The sequence below is a fragment of the Corapipo altera genome, unplaced genomic scaffold, assembly GCF_003945725.1.
Source record: "Corapipo altera isolate COAL_440 unplaced genomic scaffold, ASM394572v1 61029, whole genome shotgun sequence".
Taxonomy (NCBI): Eukaryota; Metazoa; Chordata; class Aves; order Passeriformes; family Pipridae; genus Corapipo; species Corapipo altera.
The window spans coordinates 562,509-586,228 of NW_020885027.1; the positions used below are offsets into that span (position 1 = coordinate 562,509).

Here is a 23,720-nt window from a genome sequence, read left to right on the forward strand (position 1 = left end):
AAGCTATTAGAGGGCCATGAGGATGGTGAAGGGTCTAGAGGGGAAGTGGCTGAAGTCACTTGGTTTGTTCAGCCTGGAGAAGAGGAGACTGAGAGGAGACCTCATGTTCTTCAAGGAGACCTCATCGTCTTCAACGTCCTCACAAGGGGAAGTGGAAGGGCAGGTACCAATCTCTTCACTCTTGTGACCAGTGACAGGACTCGAGGAAACAGCTTGAAGCTGAGTCAGGGGAGGTTTAGGTTGGATATCAGGAAAAGGTTTTTCACCCAGAGGGTGGTTGTGCACTGGAACAGGCTCCCTTGGGAAGTGGTCACAGCACTAAGCCTGTCTGAGTTCAAGAAGCATTTGGACAATGCTCTCAGGCACATGGTGTGATTATTGGTGTGTCCTGCGCGGGGCCAGGAGTTGGACTCTATGATCCTGGTGGGTCCCTTCCAACTTAGCATATTCTATGATTCTATGAACTAAAAAATACAAAAGTGTTCCTAGTTAGGACTAGGCATGAAAATAAGAGAAGACTAGAAATTATAGGCATCCTGTCCTTGGCAACGATGAAAGGTATAAATCCTAGTTATAGTGAGTTACTCTTTGAAATGAGTACATTTGATAGTAGTCCTGGCCAGTGGGGCAGCTTTCTTTTTATGAATGACTAGGTAAGACACCATTTTGCATCTCTTTGGGGGAAAATTACATTTGGTATGAAGTTGAGAGATGTTAAGCATTGCTTCTAACTGAATGCATTAAGCATTTGGCAGTTGGAACAGCATCAAATTTAAGTTTTTGATCTTGACCTATAAAATTCTAAATAGTATAGAGCTGTCTAAAGGTGTCCTGGGTTTGGCTGGGTGTACTGGTTTAAAAGTAAACTGGCGAGAGAAATGAACCTAACTCAAGAGAGATTACAAGTCCGAATTACAATTTACTAAAAAGATTACAATAAATACAATGATACAGATGTATAACCCAGCACCCTGGGGCAAGAACAGAACAGTGTTTGTTAGCCCCTGTGCTGAGCACCACGTGGTCCCCCTGGGGCAAAGTAAAAGCAAAGGAAACCTGTTGGTCCAGATGATGGTGGCAGTCCTGTTGAAGTAATGATCACAGTCTTGTCAAGAGTGGCAGTCGCAGTCCTGTTAAAATTCTGGTCCTCCTCTCGATCCGACGAGTGGTACCAGAAGTCCCAAAACTCAAAGATTATATATGCTCAGGTTCAGGTGGGAATGCCCACTACCTCCCCCAGGGTGGGGAGTTTCATAATGGGTGATTTAACTCTGTGAGTCATGGGATAATTTTGGAGTCTTTGATGGTCTAGGTCTCTGCAGCTGCCTATTATGGCAGTCCATTATGGCCCATTAGCAGAGATGACCCCTCAGGCTGGGTGTGAAGGTGCTAATGCCTCCCTGGAGGGGAATTATCACAGCTGAGTCATTGGTGTAAAGACAAAGAAACACTCCCCTGCCTCGCAGGGTTCTTTAATACCCAGCTTGTAGCCTGAGGTGTCAGGTGTGCCCTGGGCAGCTGCTGAAACAATCCATTATTAACAGTCCATCAGAAATGGCATAGAGGGTGTAGAATACACAGTTTTGGTTATACCTACATAGTGGTAAACTGTTCCTGACCCCTGCAACTAGGACACTGGGCTTGACTTAACTTTCTTCATAGTAGCCCCTGTGGTGCTTTTGCTTTGGATTTGTGGCTAAAACAGTGTTGATAACACACTGAAATCTCGACTGTTGCTGAATAGTGTGTGCACAGTGTCATGACTTTCTCCATTTCTCAGTGTTCCCCTGCCCTCAAGCAAGTAGGCTAGAGGTGGGCAAGAAGTTGAGAGGAGAGACAGCCAGGACAGCTGACTGAAATTAGCCAATTAGCCAAAGGGATTCCATACCATATCATGTCATGCTCAGCAATAAAAAAAAAAAAAAGAAAAAAAAACCAAAAAGAGTATGGGTGTGTCTTTCAAGGTAACCATTGCTCAGAGACTGGCTGGATATTGGCCTGCTTGTGGGAGGTAGAGAATGATTGACTTTGAATTCCTTCTGTTTTTTTTTCTGTTTCCCCCAGCCCTTCTTCACTTATTAAACTTTTTCTCAACACATGAATTTTCTTGCTTTTGTTCTTACTATTCTCTACCCTGTTCTGATGGGAGTTGTGAGAGAGCAAACAGCTGTATGTGTAGTTAGATGCTGGCTGGGGTCAACCCACCACAGACCTGATCTTTTTAACTTTGCCTCAAGTGCAATACAGTGTACAGACAAAACAATTCTTTCACTTGTTGAACTTGTTTTATTCAGGATGAGGAGATGCAAAGGAGAGCACTATACTAACAAGACTGCAACTTTGCCAATGCAAACAATGTTTACACTGGTACTGCTTCTGCTGGTATATGTGATCTGCATAATTTATTTATTTGACTTTCATTCTGATGGAAGTGAAAGTTGGCTTTAAGGACTTTTATTTCATAGAAAAAAATGTTTCTGGCAAGATTTTTATTAACAGCAAAACTGTTGTTTTGGTTCTTTTGTTTACTCTAAACTTTGCAATTTTTCATTTTTTTCTTGTGTATGTTAAGCCAGAAGATCACTTTCATATCACTTCTGAAATTTTTTTTTTTTTTGCAACTCTTGCAAGATGTGTGAATTGGTAGAATCGATAGATGAATGGTCTGAAATAGTTGATAATTTAAATAGTATAAAATATTAGCTGTATAAAAGTTTTCCCGTTTAAAAGGTTTTGAGAGCAACACTTGACTTTGCTTCAGTTGCTCCCTCCACTACTGCCTCCCCCCCATTTGATTGTTTGGGGTAGAAAGAGGTCAAAATTGAGGTAAGGGTAAGGAATGTTTTAATGAGTTTAACCTTTGGCTTAAACTGAAGTGTTCTTCTGTCATATTATGAAATCTGTGAGTTGCCATGCATCTGTATTTGCTTTTAATAGGTTGCATCTTGGGTTTGGGGAAGACTTTTTTGGCTGAAATATAGTCTGGTGTGACTGCTGTCCTTTTGTTTAGGTGCAAATTTTGGTACTGTGATCTGTGTTTGTCATTTTAGAAACAGGTTAGTATAGCCTGAATTGAAGCCTGAGTAGGCTTAAAACACAACAGTCTCAGATCAGTTCCCTCTGGTTCTACTAATTTACTGAAAATGTACAAATTGGGGAGGAAAGAAAAAGATGGTTATAGAGAGCCTTTGTCCCCTTTGGATGGTTCAGAGTGCTTTTCTCGGGTGTGAGTTATTTTGGGAAACAGGTTATCTGAACCTGTGAAGCTTTACAAATTGTGTATTGGAAATAAGTAATTTGAGAGACGTTACATGTCGGGGTTGACAGAGAACCTGTCAACAGCCTGGCAATTAGTGATGAGGAATTTAAACAACTTTTAGGAAATATTTACTGTAATGCCGGACGGAACAAACGTAATGCAACCCAGATCAAAGGTCACCAATCAAAATGTGTATAGTGTCACCAATAGCATGTCACAGCATGCACAGTGTCTTCAGTGTCACCAATAAGAGTGTGTACAGTGTTTTATGTTTGAGACTTTTGACCAATTCTGTTGTGACATGATAGTGTACAAAGAGTATAAGAGAAACACTTGAGAGCAATAAACAGCTTCCTGATCACCTTGCACCTGGACTATGTCTGACTCTGATATCTGTGTCGCCTTGGCTGTTCCGACATTATCAGCGACATATGGAGACGCCGACGTGATTACAGCGTTGAAGAAGGATTTATCTCCAACTCCAAGAAAGAGTTTGGAGGGATTCTTCTCGGAGAGAGAGGGGCTGCCGTGACTTCCCTCCTAGAGGGGGAAAGAGCAGAGATTTTCTCTCCTAGAGAGAGATTGGACCTGTGGTGCGCGGCACAGGGGGAGCGGAGCCCGGTGAAGCTTGAGAGCGGGGCTGGTTCCCGCGAAAAGGTCCAGACCTGAACTTTTCCAAACCCTCATTAGGTAAACTAACGGGGGTGCCACCGGGGACAATATTTTAACGACGGGACAGTATATAACAAAGGAGGAAAGTGTAGTTCTATCTACGTGGAAATCCCTCCTTAACCGAAAGAATGTCAAGGTTGCTGAATTTAATTTACGACGTGTGCTGTTATAGTACTGAAAATAAGGCTTTGAAACTACTACGTTAAGTTGTATTTCGTGTGTTTGCCTAACACTTACTCTGTGAGACTTTGAAAGATTTAGAAGCGTACGGGAGGCAACAATCTATGCAATAATTCATATAAGAACTAAAACTCTGAAACGCAGTTGCCCAGAAAGATAAGCAGGTTACCGATGTAACAAATTGTCCTTGAACTACACCTCCAAGCAAAAAAATGCAGAAAAATTTAATAATTCACTCCTGGAGACAGAAAAGAAGTAAGGACCCTCCCCCTCCATTGCCACCGCTGCAGAAAAAACAGTTTTTCCACCAGATAACTCCACTGAGAAAACAGCTAAGAAAAGAAATTCAGGTCAAGATATATAAGCGAATGAAGAGGGACAGAGATAAATTAGAACAGTGGGGGCTGGGCAGAAAACAAGACAGCAAGACCCATCCCTGTATAAGCCTTTGAACTTCTTCGCAGCCTGAGTTACCTACTTTTTGTTCATGTACTAATTGGCTGTTTCAGTCTCACAATGTGTGTAAGATAAAACACAGAAAAATATGCAACAAATCAAGTTTGGTGTCATGGAAACCTGAAGAAGACGATCTCTGCCGCGGGGGGAAGAAAAGAGGGGGCAAAAAACTGCCTTCTGATATTTCTGTTAATTCTTGTGTTAACTCCAGTGTCTGTTGAATGTTTTTGTGAGCTCACAATATTATTGTTACTGTGTGTGTGTATGTGAAGAAACAAAGTTCTTTGCCAGGAGAAAAAGGAAAAAGAAAAGTAAAAAACCCTCCCTTGAAAAGATTCAACCTTGCCAGGGAGAAAAAACAAAGTGTATTTCACATGATAGAGATGGTCTGTTGCTTGGTAACTAAGCAGAAACTCTAATCACCCCCTCAGAGCTGGGAGGGGAGTGAGACCTGTTTTGTAGAAATTGCAACTTTGTAACCTTCTGATTGGAGAAAGAAATTGTCTTACAATTTCATAACATAGTCTTACTAACCGTTTTCTGAAGTTGTTCATTAAAATAACCAAAATTGTTTTAGAATGCATACATAAATGTAATGGAGAAATAGAGTTTTTAAAGTAACTGCTGACAACTGCCTGTAAAAAGAAAATTCCAAGGCATGGGGGAGCGATTCTCCGGCAGAGCTGCTGAGCATAGCTGCTCTACCTCCCCCCCCCCCCCCCCCCCCCCAAACAACTCTGTAAACATTCTTTTGTTGTTTCTGTATTTTACAGATAGGTTTTTTGAGATTGTTGAGGAAGTTTTAAGGTAGACTTATTTGGTGGAATACCTAGCTCAAAAATATCTTATTTGACAGGGGTAGTTTTTGCCAGAGAAAAAAGGGAAAAATAAATAAACTGTTTCTAGCTGGAAGTTTCCACCTTTGTGGAAAGAGAGATAAAATCTAAAGATGTAATACAGGAAATTGCCTAACAACAGACAGCGTTTCTGTCCTAGTCTCTGTGCTAAGCAGCAAAGGTGTGTCCCTGTTATCAGGTGACAAGCTTAAACCAGAACTGTTGCTGCTTTGCCAAGGGATGCATTCTGGATCCCCTGGTATACTTTTATGAGCAAAACCCTAGTTTAAAGCAGCCTGAGTGAGTTTTACTGTGGCTTTATGTAAATTGCTAAAGTTGAAAGCTACTTTACGAGTGTTAACTTCTTAAATACATCGATGTAAGTTAAACTGTTACACATATTTTGTTTAAATAAGATGTTTAAAGTTTTCACGCATATCCCAGAAAAATATATAAATATCAGCAAAAATTCAGAATTGGCTGCTTATAAATCCTAGCTGATAATATCGTTTCAGAGACTGGGTGAGACTGCTTAAGTTTTAAAAGGACGTGACTGTTCTCCAGTTTCATTTTTTTACATTCAGAGAGGCAGGAATCTGCCCTATGAATTTGTGAATCTGTTCAAATCACAAACCATGTTTGGCTTGATAAAAGAAAAGTAAAAGATGCAAAACTATATTTAATCCAATTATGCAACTAAGACCCTTATCAAAATCAGTAATCCCATCCTCTGAAAGATTTCCATATGCTGGGTTTTTGAACAGCCAATTGTTTCTTCATAATGAAAGCTGCTATTTGCTTTTATTGAAGTTACAGTGACCTTCCTGAAATTCAGTGTGTTTTACTTTACAATAGGAGAGAATTGTTCTGCAGTACAACATGATAAAATGCTGCTCAAAATGATAAAAGCAAAGTAAAAGGAAATACAGAAGTTAGAGACCTAAAAAGATGAACTAAAACTAAATGTGATTGTTCTAACCAATGTTATTTGAGAAGCAGGATTGAAGAATGCTCCAGGAAAAATTCAAAGAACCAAACCATGGAACCTATCTCCAACAGAGAGAATTACACTGCAAAGAATCATCACTAGGCCTTCAGCTTCAAAGAAAAACTGCGAAATTACCCACGATACCCACTTAAAATGACTGAACTATTAATAACAAATTTGTGAGTTTTTTATTAAAGGTGAAGAACAACTAAAAGAAGCAGATGAACAAGAGCCAAGAGTTAATTACGTCCCAGACATCAGAGACAACTTGGACTGACTTCTCACAGAAGATACTGAGTTTCAAGCTGTATTAGCAGACTGTAATAGTGATTTATCTATTCATTTTTCTAGGTACCGGCTATAGACAGAAATCATGTGTTGCTGCCAATCACACATTACTCATGTAACTTAGACTTTGGTTTAACTTCTCCACAATTTAGGAAGTTTTTAAAAAACTGTAAGGACAATTAATGTTGTAATTTACTGGTTTTCCAAAGCTAAAACAATTCTTGCAGGTTGGGGTGCATGTCATACTGCAAACATCCAGCATAAATCTCTAAAAGTTACATTATGCTCAGTGTGAGGGGGCATGAACCTCTTTAACAGAATTATTTACAATGTACTGCATGAATTCTAATAACTGTTTTGTTCTCCTTTAGTGTATTGTGCTGCATAGAAAAATTGAATTACTGCAAGATACAGATATGCAGAGATTCCTAACTCACTCATAGAACAAATTGTTGTCAAGAAAACATTTTACACATTGAATGAACATTTTAAAATATAAAAAGGGGGGAAAGAGACTATGCAGGCGCATAAACAGATGCTAAATCAGAATAGATCTCATTTAAATTTGTTAGACCTTGTATTCCTTGTATGTATTTCTTTTCAAACCAGGTACAGTTGTTAGACATGACTGCCAAAGATGACAAACTGAGAAGTACACAACCAATAACTACTTAAAATGTAAACTGTGTAATTAAAATGTAAAAGTATAATAGAAATTCCAGCTATGTGTGAGTGAAGAGTGACTGAGGTGGCCACCAATGAATGACTGAAGAGAGATTGTGTGAGAGATAGAGACTGTGTAGATATATATGTGTTACAATAACTGTGTGTGCAAACTTAACAATGCTTTTGTATTGGAGTGTTGAGACTTTAGGGGAATGTATTACATGGATCTCTTGGACTGTAGTGAATCCTTGTTTTGAATAGTGGATGAACTCTCTGGATTCTTTCTTAGTGAGATGTTGTTGCTGTGTTTCTTTTTAGCTTTGGATCAGGGGTTGCCAATGCTGGTGCCTTGCTTGATCAACCTGTTGCAAAGGGCCCTGCAACAGACTGTCAAAACCATCTTTGGGGCATAAAATAAAAAAAAAGAGGGGGAATTGTCGGGGTTGACAGAGAACCTGTCAGCAACCTGGCAATTAGTGATGAGGAATTTAAACAACTTTTAGGAAATATTTACTGTAATGCCGGACGGAACAAACGTAATGCAGCCCAGATCAAAGGTCACCAATCAAAATGTGTATAGTGTCACCAATAGCATGTCACAGCATGCACAGTGTCTTCAGTGTCACCAATAAGAGTGTGTACAGTGTTTTATGTTTGAGACTTTTGACCAATTGTGTTGTGACATGATAGTGTACAAAGAGTATAAGAGAAACACTTGAGAGCAATAAACAGCTTCCTGATCACCTTGCACCTGGACTATGTCTGACTCTGATATCTGTGTCGCCTTGGCTGTTCCGACATTATCAGCGACAGTTACACATGTAAACATCTGATAACATTATTTGAAAAAAAGGTTTGGAATTTTATCAGTTTCAACTGAGAACTTTCATTAGTTTCATAACTCTGTTCTGTGAGAATAAATAGAAGCCTTAAATTTTAAGGACAGCCATTGTTACATGTTTTTTAGGTGGTATCATGGAAAACTTGACAGAGCAATTGCAGAAGAACGTCTTTGGCAAGCAGAAAAACCTGGAAGTTACCTTATTCGAGAGAGTGATTGGAGACCGGGTTCATTTGTACTTTCATTCCTTAGTAAAACAAGTGTCAATCATTTCAGGTGAGAAGTAAATGTTTTCTTTTAAAACACTGTAACCTGTTTATTTGTGGGTTCGGAACTTAGTTTTGTACAGAAAACAATTGTATTATAAGTTGAATATCTTTTCTTTTTATCCATGTATGGTATAACTCTTTACTAGGGTTTAATTGTTTTAAACCATGCTACAAAAATTCCTTTACAGGCTAAAGAATGAAAATGTGAGGAAAACAACATCATCAGGATAGAAAAGCTTGTCTAAAGCTGTTGTGACTAAATTTACAGTAATGTGCAGGTTTCTTAGTAGTAATAAGATTGTTTTGAGTCTATTCCTCAGTTATTGCAGCTTACAGGACATGCTTTAATGTCTAAGTCATAGCAAATCTGGGTGTTCATAAAAAAGATACAAAAAGGAGAAACAAAGGTTATGTATTTAATAATATGAGGATTTGCTGTCAGCTTTCAGTCTATGTCAGAATTAGTTGTTTTAAATAGAAGTATCCATTTATCTAAAATTGTAACAGAGGTTATTTTACCATTAGTAAGTTATATACATTAATTTAGTCTCATTTAGTGTAAATGACATGTTCTGGGAAGCGCTTGAATGTAAGTCAACAAGTAGTGTACTGCAGTGTAATGTTCATCTTCACAAAATAGGATATCGAGTGCATCTTTAGCAATAGAAAAAACTTTTGTCAACTAACTAGATAACAAGAAATAGAAAGCAAATTTGCTTCCAAAGTGAACAAATAGCATGCTCATGTTTGTATCGTGTTGTCTTGACCTAACAATTCATGCTGCTCAGCTATACTGATTCTTTTTAGGGAACTGATTACTATGTAGCAGTAGTAGAAAATGAAATTATGTTGATACTTGTTTTTTAAGTTTGTTTTTAAGACTCCTATTTTTAATAACTTCTGTTTATTGTAACCAATATCAGGTGTTGAATGTTCGTTTGTGTCCACCATAAAATTGTTTCTGGCATCTCAGATAGAAAACAGGAAACCACTAAATGCTACTTTCTAAGAAAGGGATCCTTATAATCTTTTCAAATCTTAAAGAATCTTTTTTTCTTGGATCCATTAAATATGCGAAGAGATAACTATTTGAAGGAAACTAATTTGTTTTCTGATACTGGTCTTCATAGAAGACATGCTTTTGGTTTCACTTGTTGACTGCAGAGTGTGTATGTTTTTGTTATTAGAAGAGCAGATGCTACACTCAAACATTTTTCCAACCTCAAGAATAGTAGTCTTGAAGTTATTTCAGCCAAATATAGGGATGTGCCCACTGTGTCCCACAGGCTGGAAGTGTCACTTCCACCAAAACTTGTTCTCTGCCAAAAATGGGTGAAATTTTCATTGCTCAACAATCGCACTGATATTTGTTTCCTAAAAGTGATATTTTTAGGATTACACTTTCCTTAAATATTTCTGTTTGACTAAAATATCAATATTTTAGGTCAAAGTTCTCCAAATCACCTCCCCCAAGTTGGATATGGGCATATGTTTATGCAGCATATGATTGACAGATAGTGTATGAGTCCATCAAAACTGAATTCTTTTTGGCTGCAGTAGTATTTTTTTTGGTGAGTTGTTGAGTGATATAAAATATTGGAGAGGAATATCTTTATATTTTCATCCTGTCCTTCACAATTTACTGTAATTACAGAAGTCTTTGTATTTACTAGTCCTGTGTGTTCTGAAGAAAGGTTTAATTTGAAATTGGTCTGTTTTTCCCAAGTACCTAGTAATAGGATGAGGGGAAAAGGCATTAAGTTGTGCTGGGGAGGTTTAGATTGGATATAAGGAAAAATTTCTTCACCGAAAGGGTAGTCAAGCATTGGAACAGGCTGCCCAGGGAAGTGGTGGAGTCACCATCCCTGTAGGTATTTAAAAGACATGTCAATGTGGTGCTTAGGGACATGGTTTAGTGGTGGATTTGGAAGTGCTGGATTAATGGACTATTAACGTCCCATTATATTAAAAAAAACCATTATATTAAAGATTTTTTCCAAGATGATTCTATGATCCTAAAAATGATTGTTTTGACTCTGCAACAAAGAGTTCTGGTGGAAAGTATGATGTTTTTCCATTTACTACATAATTTATTGGAAACTGTTTTTAGCATTCTGCAAGTTTCATAAAACTGATAATTTCCCAATTTTTACCAAAAAATAATAGTCTTTAAGTAGATCAAATGTCTTGTTAATTTTTTTTCCTATGTGTAACTAAAGGAATAGTTCAATCCCTCTGTCAGTATTTTCTCCCTTCTCCAAGTTGCCTTTTCAAGTAACTTTTAACATTTTTAAAGGGTGAGTTTGTAATATTGCATTTTGAATGTAGACAACCTGCTTTAAAAACTCATCTTCATCCTAATTTCCTTTCAAAAAAAATCACAAACCCAAACCACCCCAGCGATTTGTACCAAAAGATCTTCTGTCAAGATTCCTTTTCTTTAACAGAATTATTGCCATGTGTGGAGATTATTACATTGGTGGACGTCGCTTTGCTTCACTCTCGGACCTAATTGGTTATTACAGTCATGTGTCTTGTTTGCTGAAGGGGGAAAAACTATTCTTTCCAGTAGCACCTCCAGAGGCAAGTAGTAAAACTTTAAAATGTCATTTACTTAAATATTGATATAATTAATCTTGTATTCAATATTCATAGTTTTCTATGAAAAAAACATTGTAGATGGCTTCCCCTAGTTCTAGACCTATCTCAGCATATGGTGAAGTATAAAGAATATATAAACATGGTTTTACTGATAGAAAGCAATGATAAAAAATTTTTTTTAAATGAAAATCTGTAATGAGAAAGCTAGATATCAGGTATTGCAGTTATCTCCAAATGTAGTAATAACATTGTACATAAACTGAGATAAACAAGAAAATGTGTGGTTCTTGGCTATTAAAGAGCACCATTGTAATGTAGTTAACCTCTAGGGTTTTACCCAGACTTAATAAAATATTTCAAAATAATATTACTATTTTGTAGCAAAGATTTTGAAATACATGTCCTTGAAATAACCAAAGTTCCTGAAAACTGTGCTTCTTTTAAGTGACTATCCTTAAGACAGTATCAGTAATTATCAGTAATGACCCCCCCCAATAAAGATGTTTCTGAATGTTAAACTTTCATAAATTTCCACTATGAGGAAGAAAGTTCTAAAGTACTCTTTCATGGGAATTGCATTGTTGGTAATTTGATTTTTGTAGATAGCATGACTGATAATGTTAGAATGCTAGAACCAAAATGAGGACTTTTGCAGGTAACTTTAGGAATTGAACATTTCCAACTCTTACTATTTTTGACTCTTTGAAAACTTAAAACTAGCAAAGGGATACAAATTACTATTACCAGTCTTTTGCCTCAGAATAGCATGATGTTAGGGAGAGGAAGTCTACACTAGAATGAAAGGGAAAATTAATATATTTGAACTCTTCTCTAAAATTGTAGCCTGTGGAGGATAGAAGGAGAGTTCGAGCAATTCTACCTTACACCAAAGTGCCAGAAACTGATGAAATAAGGTATGTTTTAATAATAGGTAGAAGCACATGTGAAATTCTTGGAGTATTTATAAATCCTAATGATTTAGGTATATGTTCACTATGTAAATACTTTCCAATTGCATCTTAGACTTAACGCTCTGGGAGGTTAAAGGTGTGATGACTACCTTTTGTTTCTTTTCATATGATATATGTTATGTGGAAAGGATGCAAAACCAACAGTCCTATATCTAATAGAAGAACACATACTAGTTGCTTGGAATTAATACTGCTTTCCTGAGATGCATGGTAAAATAGTCTGTTCATGGTAAAACTGGGACAAAGTACACTGGTTTAGGTCAAATTAACATATTATACTCTTGTAATGTATTCTTGAAGATGGTATGTATTTTAGGGAATCTTGACTTAATTTTAATCTCATAATTAATATTTAGAAAACTTGAAGCATTTCAGGGTTAATTTCAACCAGTCTTTCACACAATAACTTGTTGTGAACTTCTTTGTAATAGAACTGATAGAGAATGACCTTGCTGTTTATTGTACATTAAGATTTAGGTTCATTCGTAGCTGAATTCATTCTAAGTATTTTCATTAGGCTATTTTTATTGCTGTTTTATTTGTGCTCAAGTTAATGCATTTTTTGTTACTCTATCGCAGATGAATTATTAATAGAAGTCATCATTGTGGGGTTAACTAAAAGGATTTTATTAATGATTAAACAATTATTAAATGGTAATTAATACTGTTCACTCAGAATGGGTGCATCCGTCACACCCTCTCAAATAAGAGATGTTCAGTAGAAAATTGCTATCTAATTTTGGATTGAAGTAGTAGTTGATGAGCTTCAGTACCATGTAGCTATTGCCTGTATCCCTGATACATCATTTGACTTGATTGAGAAGTCCCTCTGTGCTCCAGTGAAAGGTTTTCATATGACCTGATGTCATGGTTTAACCCCAGCCAGCAACTAAGCACCAACAGACACTGGGGCAGTAATTTTCCTGGCTGGATGCCTTTTGGCTGATGTTTTGTCTTGCAGTTCCTGTACTTGAGCTTCTAGTCTCCAGGTAGGTTCACCATCCCACTTCCTTATGTCCTCCCCATGGTCACGCAGATAGAACCACAGGGTGGCATGTGGAGTGCGTCACTGGTAACCCTCTCCGCTGAACACAAAAATGCTGACTCTTAATAGCCAAGATGCTGGTTAGTATGGGTGAGGAAGACTTATCCTTCTTTAATTGCTAGGACAATTGTTGGGACAGTTTCTCCACAGCCGAGATGCAGGGAGGAAATGAGATTCTCTTTGAATTCTCAAGTTGGCTGACCAGTCCAACCACGGTGCTTTTGTGTCTCTCCAGCTCATTACTGCTGGGGTGGTGGTGTACGATGTCAGTGCACTTTGTACAAACTTTCACCATGTGGACCACATGCACAGGATTTCACCTGGCTCTTTGGATACCTGGTTGTCATCCAGGTTGCTATAGATCGCCTCCACCACGGCTAATTCCCTCAGATACTGGATACCTCCCTCAGTGGTGGTCCATTTGCTTTGGGAATTTGCAGGTTCTTCTTTGAAGGAATATCTGTCCTTCACACTTGACGGAAGCTGCTTCCTGAGGGTTCCTGCACCTTTTACAAGGGATCCCAGCTACTGCGTTTCCTTACCCTCTGATTCCTGCCTGTTGGCTCCAATATCCCAGAATCAGAGTAACCAGATGATTATTTGTTCACCTGGTTGATGGCTTTGCCTATCTCACTGCTTGCTTAGGGATAGGGATTTTGTGGTTTCTGTCTCATTTATGATTTCATTCTTTCCCCTCCTGTTCTTGTGACTGCTCTGCCACTCCCACTTAGGAGAAGCTTCTTCATCCCTTACTGAATGAATTGACTTCTGCTTCCATTGTTTCTTTTTAATTATAGAGGTGACTGATATAGCTGAAGGCTGGGTCTCCGATTTAGCCACAGTGTCTCTTGGTATGTTTTCAGATCCAGAAGACCCTCCCTCCTTGAGGGTACTGAACAGTACTAAACAGTGTTTGGTAGGTGCAGGCCAGGCCCCAGTACAATGTGATAAGTTGTGCCTCTTTGGAATAGCCAGGGCATCTTTTTTCAAACGTTCTATCACTTCATCAGCATCTGGGAGTGAAGTCCCAGACCATTGGAAGTGACAACCTTTCTAAATACCTGCCCATATTTTCCTACATGCCTTGCCACCCATAACCACACTGCCATGGGGTCTGGGTGATATTCCTAAATTGCTTGTTAACCTTGGAAATAACCAAAACAGTATTCCTAAGAAATGCCTATAGGAGTATTTTCATTACCCAAGGATGTTGGTTATAACGAGGGAGAAAACATCATGGAAGAAGGTGAAGGTGCCAATCTGTATTTCCTCCATAAAAAACCTCTCGGAGGAAGCATAATTGTTAGTTGTCTCCATGAGACAGTTCCCAAAGTACAGTCATGGAATCAGTACAGAGCCCAAATAGCAGATTAAGCTCAAGGCCAGTGTTTTAATAATAAATCTCCCAGGCAAAACACCACTAAGCGCTACAGAGCACAGAAAACTACAAAAGCCAAAACCAGTCTTTAACATGTACAGTAAAAAAGGGAGCGTGGCACGGATCAGATAAATTAATGTTGAGAACAGATACATCAATACTGTGACCAGCAACTGTAACAGATATAATTATATTATAGGTTTCTTCTAATACCTTCTGGTCAAATCTGTTATTATCTCAAAACCTTTGAGCCCCACATTGGGTGCCAAAAAGGACTGGTGTGGTTTAATCCCAGACGGCAGCTAAGCACCACACAGCATCTTGCTCCCTCCCTCCTGGTGGAATGCAGGAAGAATTAGAGGGATAAAAATGAGACATTTGTGGCTTGAGATAAAGACATTTTTAATTGGTAAAGAGAAATTAAAAAAAAACTGTAAGGGGGAAAAATCCCACCCACCGAGAGGAAAATAAAACCCAAGAAAAACAAGTGATACAAATGAAAACAATTGCACACCACCAACAGACTGATGCCCAGCCAGTCCTCAAGCACACTGTCTGCCTCCCCATAGGAGCTACTATGAAGAAATTTAACTCTATTCCAGTGAAAACCAGTATACCTGAGTTTGGGATTGCACTTAAAGAATAACTTATACTAACCTTCCAGTAATGAAACTCTCTTGAATGTTTAATGCTTTGTATTTATACTCTTTTTGCAGCTATCTGCATGTTTTTTCAAGGAACTATTCTGTATCTCCTTTTTAGCTCTTATCTTCATATCCAAATACCTAAATAGTAGCTATTCCATAGGCTTTATTATACAGAATTAGATTTTGATAGAAATATTATTTTCTTAGACTATTAAGGAAATCTTTGATTGTTTTACTTGTGCTTAGTATTTGATCCCTCTTGATAAAAGAATGTTACTGTCTTCTAATGTTGTTGTGGTGATTTTTGTTTTATGTATCCTTAGTGTACTTTAAAGTATCTATTAGATTCTAAATGTAAATTAAAAGAGGATAAATATTCAAGTGATATTCATAGCTACTTAAACTGCATGAAAAATGCACATGGTGTGCTTGGGATATCAACAAATGTATGTTTCATGATCAGATTTTCTCAAATGTTTTACTGAAACTATGCTCAAGAATTCACTGTGTTCATTAAACTTTGTATTATTATTGTACTTCTAACATATGTCTTATTGTAACTCTCTTCAGTTTCCTTAAAGGAGATATGTTTATTGTCCATAATGAATTGGAAGATGGCTGGATGTGGGTTACAAACCTACGGACAGATGAACAAGGTCTTATAGTAGAAGACCTAGTAGAAGAAGTGGTAAGTAATTTTATATTCAAATCTGTTGAAGAACCGAGTTTTGATTTTTTTATTAGTTGTATGTGGAAGTTAACATTGAAATTAAACCAAACTAGTGGCATTTAGCTGCCTGACTTTATGTACTTTTCTAAACATTACTGCAGTATTTGAATCTTCCAGTTTTTAAATAGTTTAACAAACCATTAAGTCTAATTCAATATCCAAACAAAGTACATATTTATGTTATCCAAACAAGTTCATGTGCAAACAAATGATACCGTGAACTTATTAAGCAGTTCCCTAAACTCACCGGTCCTGATAATTAACTTGCTAGTCATTCAGTTGCATTCTTTTTTTTCGTTTGTTATGAAATATTCATAAATGTATAGATTGAAATTTTGCGGTATGTCTTTGTTTTCTTTTTTTTTGTTTAAGGGCCAAGTGTGGATATCAAAATATTGATGAGTTAATTATACCTAGAAGGGCTTATGCTAAGTCAGGAAGCTAATCAAGTGACATAAAGATAATTGATTTACTGCAGAACAAGAGATGATTTAATGGACAAAAACACCCACCCCACCCTCCCACATGCTTCTTTTAAAGAAAGTTCATCATTGCTTTGGAGTCCTGATGATATTTGCTTTTCAGCATATTGCTATTAGTAGAGTTTGCTTCACCTGTTTCTCACATCTATATCAGGATGTGAATGGCTACATTGAAGTGGTAGTGTTAGAGTAACTATAAATTTCTATATTGGTGGTTGAAATTCAGGAAAGTTGAGATTTAAGTTACCACATGTAAAGAAGGACTTGAACAAGAACAGAAGCAATCTTTTGAAATAATGTGTTATGACTGAATTTCCACTTCGTGAATGAAGTTAAAAACCTCTTTACATGAACTGTACAATAAGCCATCTAGTTCAAAAATGTCTTGGACTTCTTAGTGCTGTTTATTTCTACAGAAGGTCTTAACCTATGAAGTTTACATTTCTAAACTCAAGCATACTGTTGTCATGCACTTAATATGTTAATTCTCCTATTAGGGAAGAGAAGAAGATCCACATGAAGGCAAAATGTAAGGATTTTTGTTTTGTTATTAAAAGCAAAGCATAAAACAACTGTTTGTAAACTTTAGCTATGAGATTGGGAAGGTGAACCAAAACTGTGTGTACTTGTTTTTAATCTTAAGACTTTTCTTCTACACTAGCTGTTGAAGTTGCATAGGTCATTGACATGAAGCCTTGTATTAGTTATGCCTAATGTTTTTAGGGTTTTGCAGTGATAAAATCTTGAATGAGTCTCTGTAATCATTTTACCTAGGATATATACAGTGGAGGATGTGTTGTTTTCTGATTTGTGCGTGGGTTTTATATGCATACAGTTTACCTTAGAGGTAACCTTTTTTCAGGTCTGCTCAACTCTAAGTGCAGGAGAGGGATCAAAGTATCATTCAGAGGAATGATAATGTAATAGTAAACAATTGATATTAGCCTCATGTGATAGCACTTTAAGTGAAAACCAGGAGACACTAGAATAATCTGCAGTGAATTCCAACTTGTTGAATAATTAAAAAAAGCCCAAACTAATACAATTTACAATGAACAATGAATTGATACAGGAAACTTGATTGTTATATTATTTTCAATAGTTAAGATGAGCAACAAATGAGAGTTATAGAAAATTTCTAGTAGCTGGATAACTTCATCCATCCTTCATTTGCTTGCAATAATTGCAGCTACTGCTTCCTGTATTTATTGCCTAGTTTGCAGTCTCCAAAGGACTGGTGTTTGAAGAAGGCATTTCTTGTGGTGGTGGAGTTTTCTTGGTGGTTTGTTTTTGTTTTTAATAGGGGAAAGAAAATGATTGGCGTATGGCTTCAGTTTACTGGTTTCCAATGTTGGGCTAGTCAGTTTGGTATAGCAGCATAACAGTAGTAGGGATGCCTTCAAATACAGGAATTTTTTTTTTTTGACAAAGTAGTTTGTAGCAGAATCTTAAATCTTTGACACTCAATCCAGTTACTTATGCTTCTCAGAATATTCCAGGGAGGCAGGGATTTCTGCAAATATTCCAATAGTCAGAGGTTCTCCTGTAAAGGTAATATAGAAAGCAAGTTAGAACTAGAGCTCTTTTTTGATGTGTAAGAGACTTTCTTTTACACAGAATCATTAAGGTTGGAAAAGACCTCATAAGATCATCAAGTCCAACCATCAACCCAGCACCACCACCATGTTCACCACTAAACCATGTCTTTAAGTGACATATCCACACATTTTTTGAACACTTCCAGGGATGGTGACTCCACCACTTCCCTGGGCAGCCTGTTCCAATGACTGACCACCCTTTGCATGAAGAAATTTTTCCTAGTATCTAATCTAAACCTCTCCTGGCACAATTTTCTGTCAAGGCCTTAGTTTTGTCCCATTTTGGGCTATTTCACGGAATCATTTAGGTTGGAAAAGACCTCTGAGGTCAAGTCCAACCTTTGACTGATCACCATCTTGTCAACTAGACCACAACACTAAGTGCCACATCCAGTCTTTCTTGAACACCTCCAGGGATGGTGACTCTACCACCTCCCTGGGCAACCCATTCCAATGGTTAACGACCCTTTCAGTGAAGAAATTCCTCCTGATCCAACCTGAACCTCCCCTGGCACAGCTTGAGGCTATGTCCTCTCATCCTGTCACTAGTTGCCTGGGAGAAGACGCCAACCCCCACCTGGCTACAACCTCCTTTCAGGTAGTTGTAGAGCAATAAGGTCTCCCCTCAACCTCTTCTTCTCCAGGCTAAACAACCCCTGTTCCCTCAGCCAGTCCTCATACGACTTACTCTCTAGACCCTTCACCAGCTTAGTTGCCCTTCTCTGGACATGCTCCAGCACCTCAGTGTTCTTCTTGCAGTGAGGAACCCAGAACTGGACACAGTACTCTAGGTGTAGGACACTCACCAGTGCTGAATATAGAGGGACACTTCCTTGGTCCTGCTGGCCACACTATGCTGTGTGATGGTACTCAAGATGATCTGTTCCATAACGTTGCCAGGCACTAAGATCAGGCTGACAGGCCTGTAGTTCCCTGGATCCTCTTGTAGATGGGTGTCACATTGGCCAACCTCCAGTCATCTGGGACCTGTTTATCCAGGACTGCTGATAAATGACGGAGAGCAGCTTAGCAAGCTCTTCCACCAGCTCCCTCAATACCCTCAGATGAATCCCATCCAACCCCATAGATTTATGAGTGTCTAAATGGCTCAACAGGTCACTAACTGCTTCCTCCTGGATTGCAGGGGGTCTATTCTGCTCCCTGTCCCTGTCTACCAGCTTGGGGGGCCGGTTGCCCTGAGGATAACTGATCTTTCTGTTAAAGACTGAGGCAAAGAAGGCATTAAGTACCTCAGCCTTTTTCTCATCCTTGGTGACAATGTTCCCCTCCACATCCAATAAAGGAAGGAGATTTTCCTTGACCCTCCTTTTGTTGTTGATGTATTTATAAAAACATTTTTTATTCTTTCACAGAAGTGACCAGATTGAGTTCTAGCTGAGCTTTCGCCTTTCTAATTTTCTCTCTACATGACCTAACGACATCCTTGTACTCTTCCTGTATTGCCTGCCCCTTCTTCCAAAGGTCATAAACTCTCCTTTTTTTCCCTGAGTTTCAGAGAAAACTCCCTGTCCAGACAGGCTGATCTTCTTCTCTGCTGACTCATCTTTTGGCACACAGAGACAACCTGTTCCTGCACCTTTTTAAGATTTCCATCTTAAAGTATGTCCAACCTTTCTGGACCCCTTTGTTATTAAGGACACACTTAAAACAAGCATGCATGCACACATACATTCTGCAATGAAAGGCCCTATTTCTAGTTTAAAAGACAGGATGAGCTCTTAATATGTAGCACATGGTGTGTCATGCAAACTGAATAGCCATGCAACATCAAGTTGTTTCCTATAATCATAGCTATCAGGTTGAGACTGGACAGATTGCTGTATTTTTTTAGGATGATGCTCTGATGCAGGATTACGGAAGATGCAAGGTGTGAAATTGAAGCGATTCATATTCAATGGTTAATAAAGCTGGGGTTTATTTCCTCAGCTTCTAGCGAAATTCAATTTTAGTTATTCTGTATAGTATTTAACTTTCATTAACGTCCTTGGGCTTTGCATTTCATGATTCAAATAAATTGCTATCTGAGACTGGCTTAAATATGCCTTTAATCTCTAAACACACTTGGATTTGAACATCTACTTTGCGTTGGACACCTGTAAAATAGATGTAGATATTTATTTTTCATTCTGTTGGTAGAAAACCAGAATCACTGAATAACATAACGGTTGCTTATATAATCTAGATACTAGATTTTTTTAAACAAATATTAATTCATATGCACCAGAAATTACTTCATAGATGTCAGAGCCTTAGATGTCACAAGAACTAAAAAAGAGAGCTGATAGTCTTGCTTTCTAATTTTTCTTTTGATCTTTAAGATGGTTCCATGGGAAGATCTCCAAACAAGAAGCTTACAATTTGCTGATGACAGGTACTTTTATTTTAGATGGAAATACAGTGGTAGGGGAATAAGACAAAGTAATCCTTTGAGACTGTAGGAAAACCTGGGTTTCTTCATTATGAGCATCAAATCTGTGGTTGCTACTACGTTGGAAAAAACCCTCATGGCTAAACATTGAGTATTTTTTTTATATTCTCAAGTACAGTTAACTTAAGAATTCTAATTGAAATAGCTAATTTATTTTTAATTTTTGTAATATACATAAATATATTTTGGGCTTTGTTAAAATGCTGACGAGAAAATGCTGTTCACAGAATCACAGAATATGCTGAGTTGGAAGGGATCCACAAGGACCATCGAGTCCAACTCTTAGCCCTGCACAGGACCATCCCCAGGAGTCACACCATGTGCCTGAGAGCATTGTCCAAACACTTCTTGAACTCTGGCAGGCTTGGTGCTGTTATGTACTTATGGGAGAATGTATTAAACTGCAGTGTCCTCATAGAGGAAATAATTTTAAAAATGAAAACATCAAGATTTCTGAGTCATACTGTCAAATACCTTAAATATGAAAACAAAAATCTTTAGTTTTTTTGAAAAAATTTTCAAAACTCTCACATGCACACCGTATGCTCTTGTAAAGAGGTGACAAAAGTTGGGGATAGGTTGTCAGCTACAGCCAAATGATTTGGCATTAACTTTGGCAGTTTAGTACTACTTCATCCCATTTGGGTGAAGAATGGGGATCACTGTTGGAAATTACATCAGACTTTCTCCTTTAAGTGTGCAATTCTTGCTAATTTGTACAGAAAGCTTTTATAAAAGTTCATAAATGACACTAAGATAAGTAACAGTGAATAACACCGTATTATGATATCTTTTCAGTTGGTCAGATGTGCAGTTTTCTTGTGAGGCCTTCAGATAATACACCTGGTGATTACTCACTTTATTTTCGAACCAGTGAAAATATTCAACGTTTTAAAATATGTCCAACATCAAGCAATCGGTTTATGATGGGAGGCAGATATTATAATAGGTAAGTTTTAAAAGTTGGGTGTATTTTATACTTCTGTAAAGAACTTTTATAACGTATTGCTGATAACTTACTCATATGATCATAAGGTTTCATTATTTCTTAAGAATATACTATGAGTTTTAAGTAACTTGCTTAGTAGTTAGTTTTAACTAAATACATTCTAAAAACCTTCAAAAACTTAGGTGTAACTTGTTTCTTTTGAAGTATTTTTCTCCTTCTGTAAATTATTTTCTTCACCCTATAAATTGGATTATGTCGTAATTAGGATAATGCTGTGTTGTCTTGGAAACTACTATTTATTTATAATAGGGAATTTTGTGTATATGAAAGGGGAAAATTAAAATGTTAGTTTTATTGGAGATAGTCAGTAGAGATTTTAAAGTATAAATAATAGAAATGAGTATTGACAACAAAGGGAAAAATAACCTTAATTGTTGAAAAAAGTTATTAAATTAATCACCTTAAAATATCTGAATGATATTTTGGTCAGAAGTGCAGATCACTGAATTTAGAGTGATGAAAGTTGGGATGGGTTTGTTTTTCCATGGGTATAAAAATAAGGTAATATGTAAAAAAAAAGAAATTACAAGAAATAAGTTTTCCCTTCCATGGGAAAAGTTATTAATACAGCTCCATCCTTGAGTCTGTGACAACTCTATGAATTAGGTTATCAAAATTTTGATAACCTAGGTTATCAAAATTTGAGTGAAAACTTTCTCTTTTAATTGAGGCCATTGCCTGTCACATGATCAGAAATTTTCTGGTCTTGTTCACCCAGAACCAGGGCATTCTTCATCTTAATAGAGAATTTTTCTCAATTCCGGCTTGGCTTCTGAGTGGGTAGAGATCCAGCAGCTGGTGTGTCTGAGAAAATGTTGAGGTCTCCTAACTAAGAAGTTCAGTGGACTTCTTCATATGATTTCAAATGGACGATGGTTTGAGACTAAGCAATTGGAACTTTATTAACGTATGTATATCCCACACATAGGCTGCTTGAGTACCTTCTACATTAATTAGTCTGACCTCCAGACATCCTCATTGAAAATCAAGCTAGCTGCAGTGTCAACCTTTGAAGGTAAATCCTCTTTTGCCCATTCTCTGGTTACATGGCATATTAGGAGGATGATAGACTTCAGACACCCTAGGTGATAAACTAATTAGCAAATTAGTGGAAGTCTTATTAGTCTCAAATGGGTTTGCAACATTAGATAGTATAGTTCCAGAAACTTACTGCAATAAGTTATTACTTTAGGAAATTAATTTCCCACTAGAGAAGATTCTTTCCTTGACACTGGATGGAAAACAAGATGAAAAGATTAGGCATCACTAAATTATGATAATGTGCTTTTAGAGGGTTTTTTGAATATTTTGGTACCTAGGTTGCAAAGATTGGCTTTGAAGGACTTCTAGTTTTAGTTGAATGTTTTGGGGAATTGCTAATATACTCTTAGGCTCAAATTCTGTCCAAGTTCATATTTACTGAAAGTAGATAAACTTGGAAGTTTAAACAGTATGTAATGCAGTAAGATCATGCTTTATGGTGAACTTGCCACTGGCTGCCGCAAGAGAGGACCCCCGAAGAGAAGATACAAGGACTCCCTGAAACAACATCTCAACCTTGGCCATATTGATCAACATAACTGGTCTACTCTGACCTCCAATCATGAGGTCTGGAGACACACTATCTATAACGCTGCTGCTTCTTTTGAGAAAGCACGCAGGATCTCTCTTGAGGAGAAAAGACAATGCAGAAAGAATCGTGTCTTGCAGAATATTCCACCTAAGGAGTCTTTCTGCTGTGCCTTTTGCAACTGGACTTGTTGTGCTGGTTTAAAAGTTAACCAGCAGGGGAAACCAACCCAACTCAAAAGAGAGATTACAAGTCAGAATAACAATTTAATAAAATAATACAATAAGTACGACCACACAGACAAATGACCCTAACCCACAAAGCCCAAATGTACAAACCAGTACCCCGGGGCACAAACAAAGCGGTGCTCCCTGGGCCCCCCCCGAGTCCAAAGCAAAGGGAGAGGGGAAAAACCTGCCGGTGGGAGAGCTGCTGCAGTCCGGCCAAAAGTGGTGATTTGCAGTCCAACCAAGGGTGGTGGTCTCAGTCCGGCTGAGAGCGGTGAGCTGCAGTCTGGCTGAGAGCAGTGAGCTGCAGGCCTCCTCTGGATCCCACGAGTGGTGGAAAGGTTCCGAAACTCCAGGTTTATATATTCTCCAGCTCAGGCAGGAATGTTCAGTCCCTCCCCCAGAGCGGGGAATTCCATAAAAGGATGCTCAGTCCTTCCCTCAGAGTGGGGAATTCCATAAAAGGGCATGAGGACAGGAACATCCCCCCACCTCGAAGGCCTCTACTGACAACAGTTTCTGGGAAATGGCATGGAAGGCTATAAAATACACAGTTTT

At 37.9% G+C, this 23,720-nt stretch overlaps 1 protein-coding gene across 1 annotated transcript in view; it reads left to right on the forward strand.

Moving 5' to 3' along the window:
- The window catches only part of LOC113959220 (ras GTPase-activating protein 1-like), a 99,029-nt gene that overhangs the window by 20,726 nt on the left and 54,583 nt on the right, over positions 1–23,720 (forward strand). Inside the window, exons 2-8 of the mRNA XM_027668092.1 lie at positions 8,313–8,462; positions 10,903–11,038; positions 11,900–11,970; positions 15,668–15,785; positions 16,807–16,838; positions 20,247–20,299; positions 21,155–21,305. Of these exons, the coding sequence (XP_027523893.1) occupies positions 8,313–8,462; positions 10,903–11,038; positions 11,900–11,970; positions 15,668–15,785; positions 16,807–16,838; positions 20,247–20,299; positions 21,155–21,305 (711 nt within the window). The remainder of the gene's footprint in view (positions 1–8,312; positions 8,463–10,902; positions 11,039–11,899; positions 11,971–15,667; positions 15,786–16,806; positions 16,839–20,246; positions 20,300–21,154; positions 21,306–23,720) is intronic.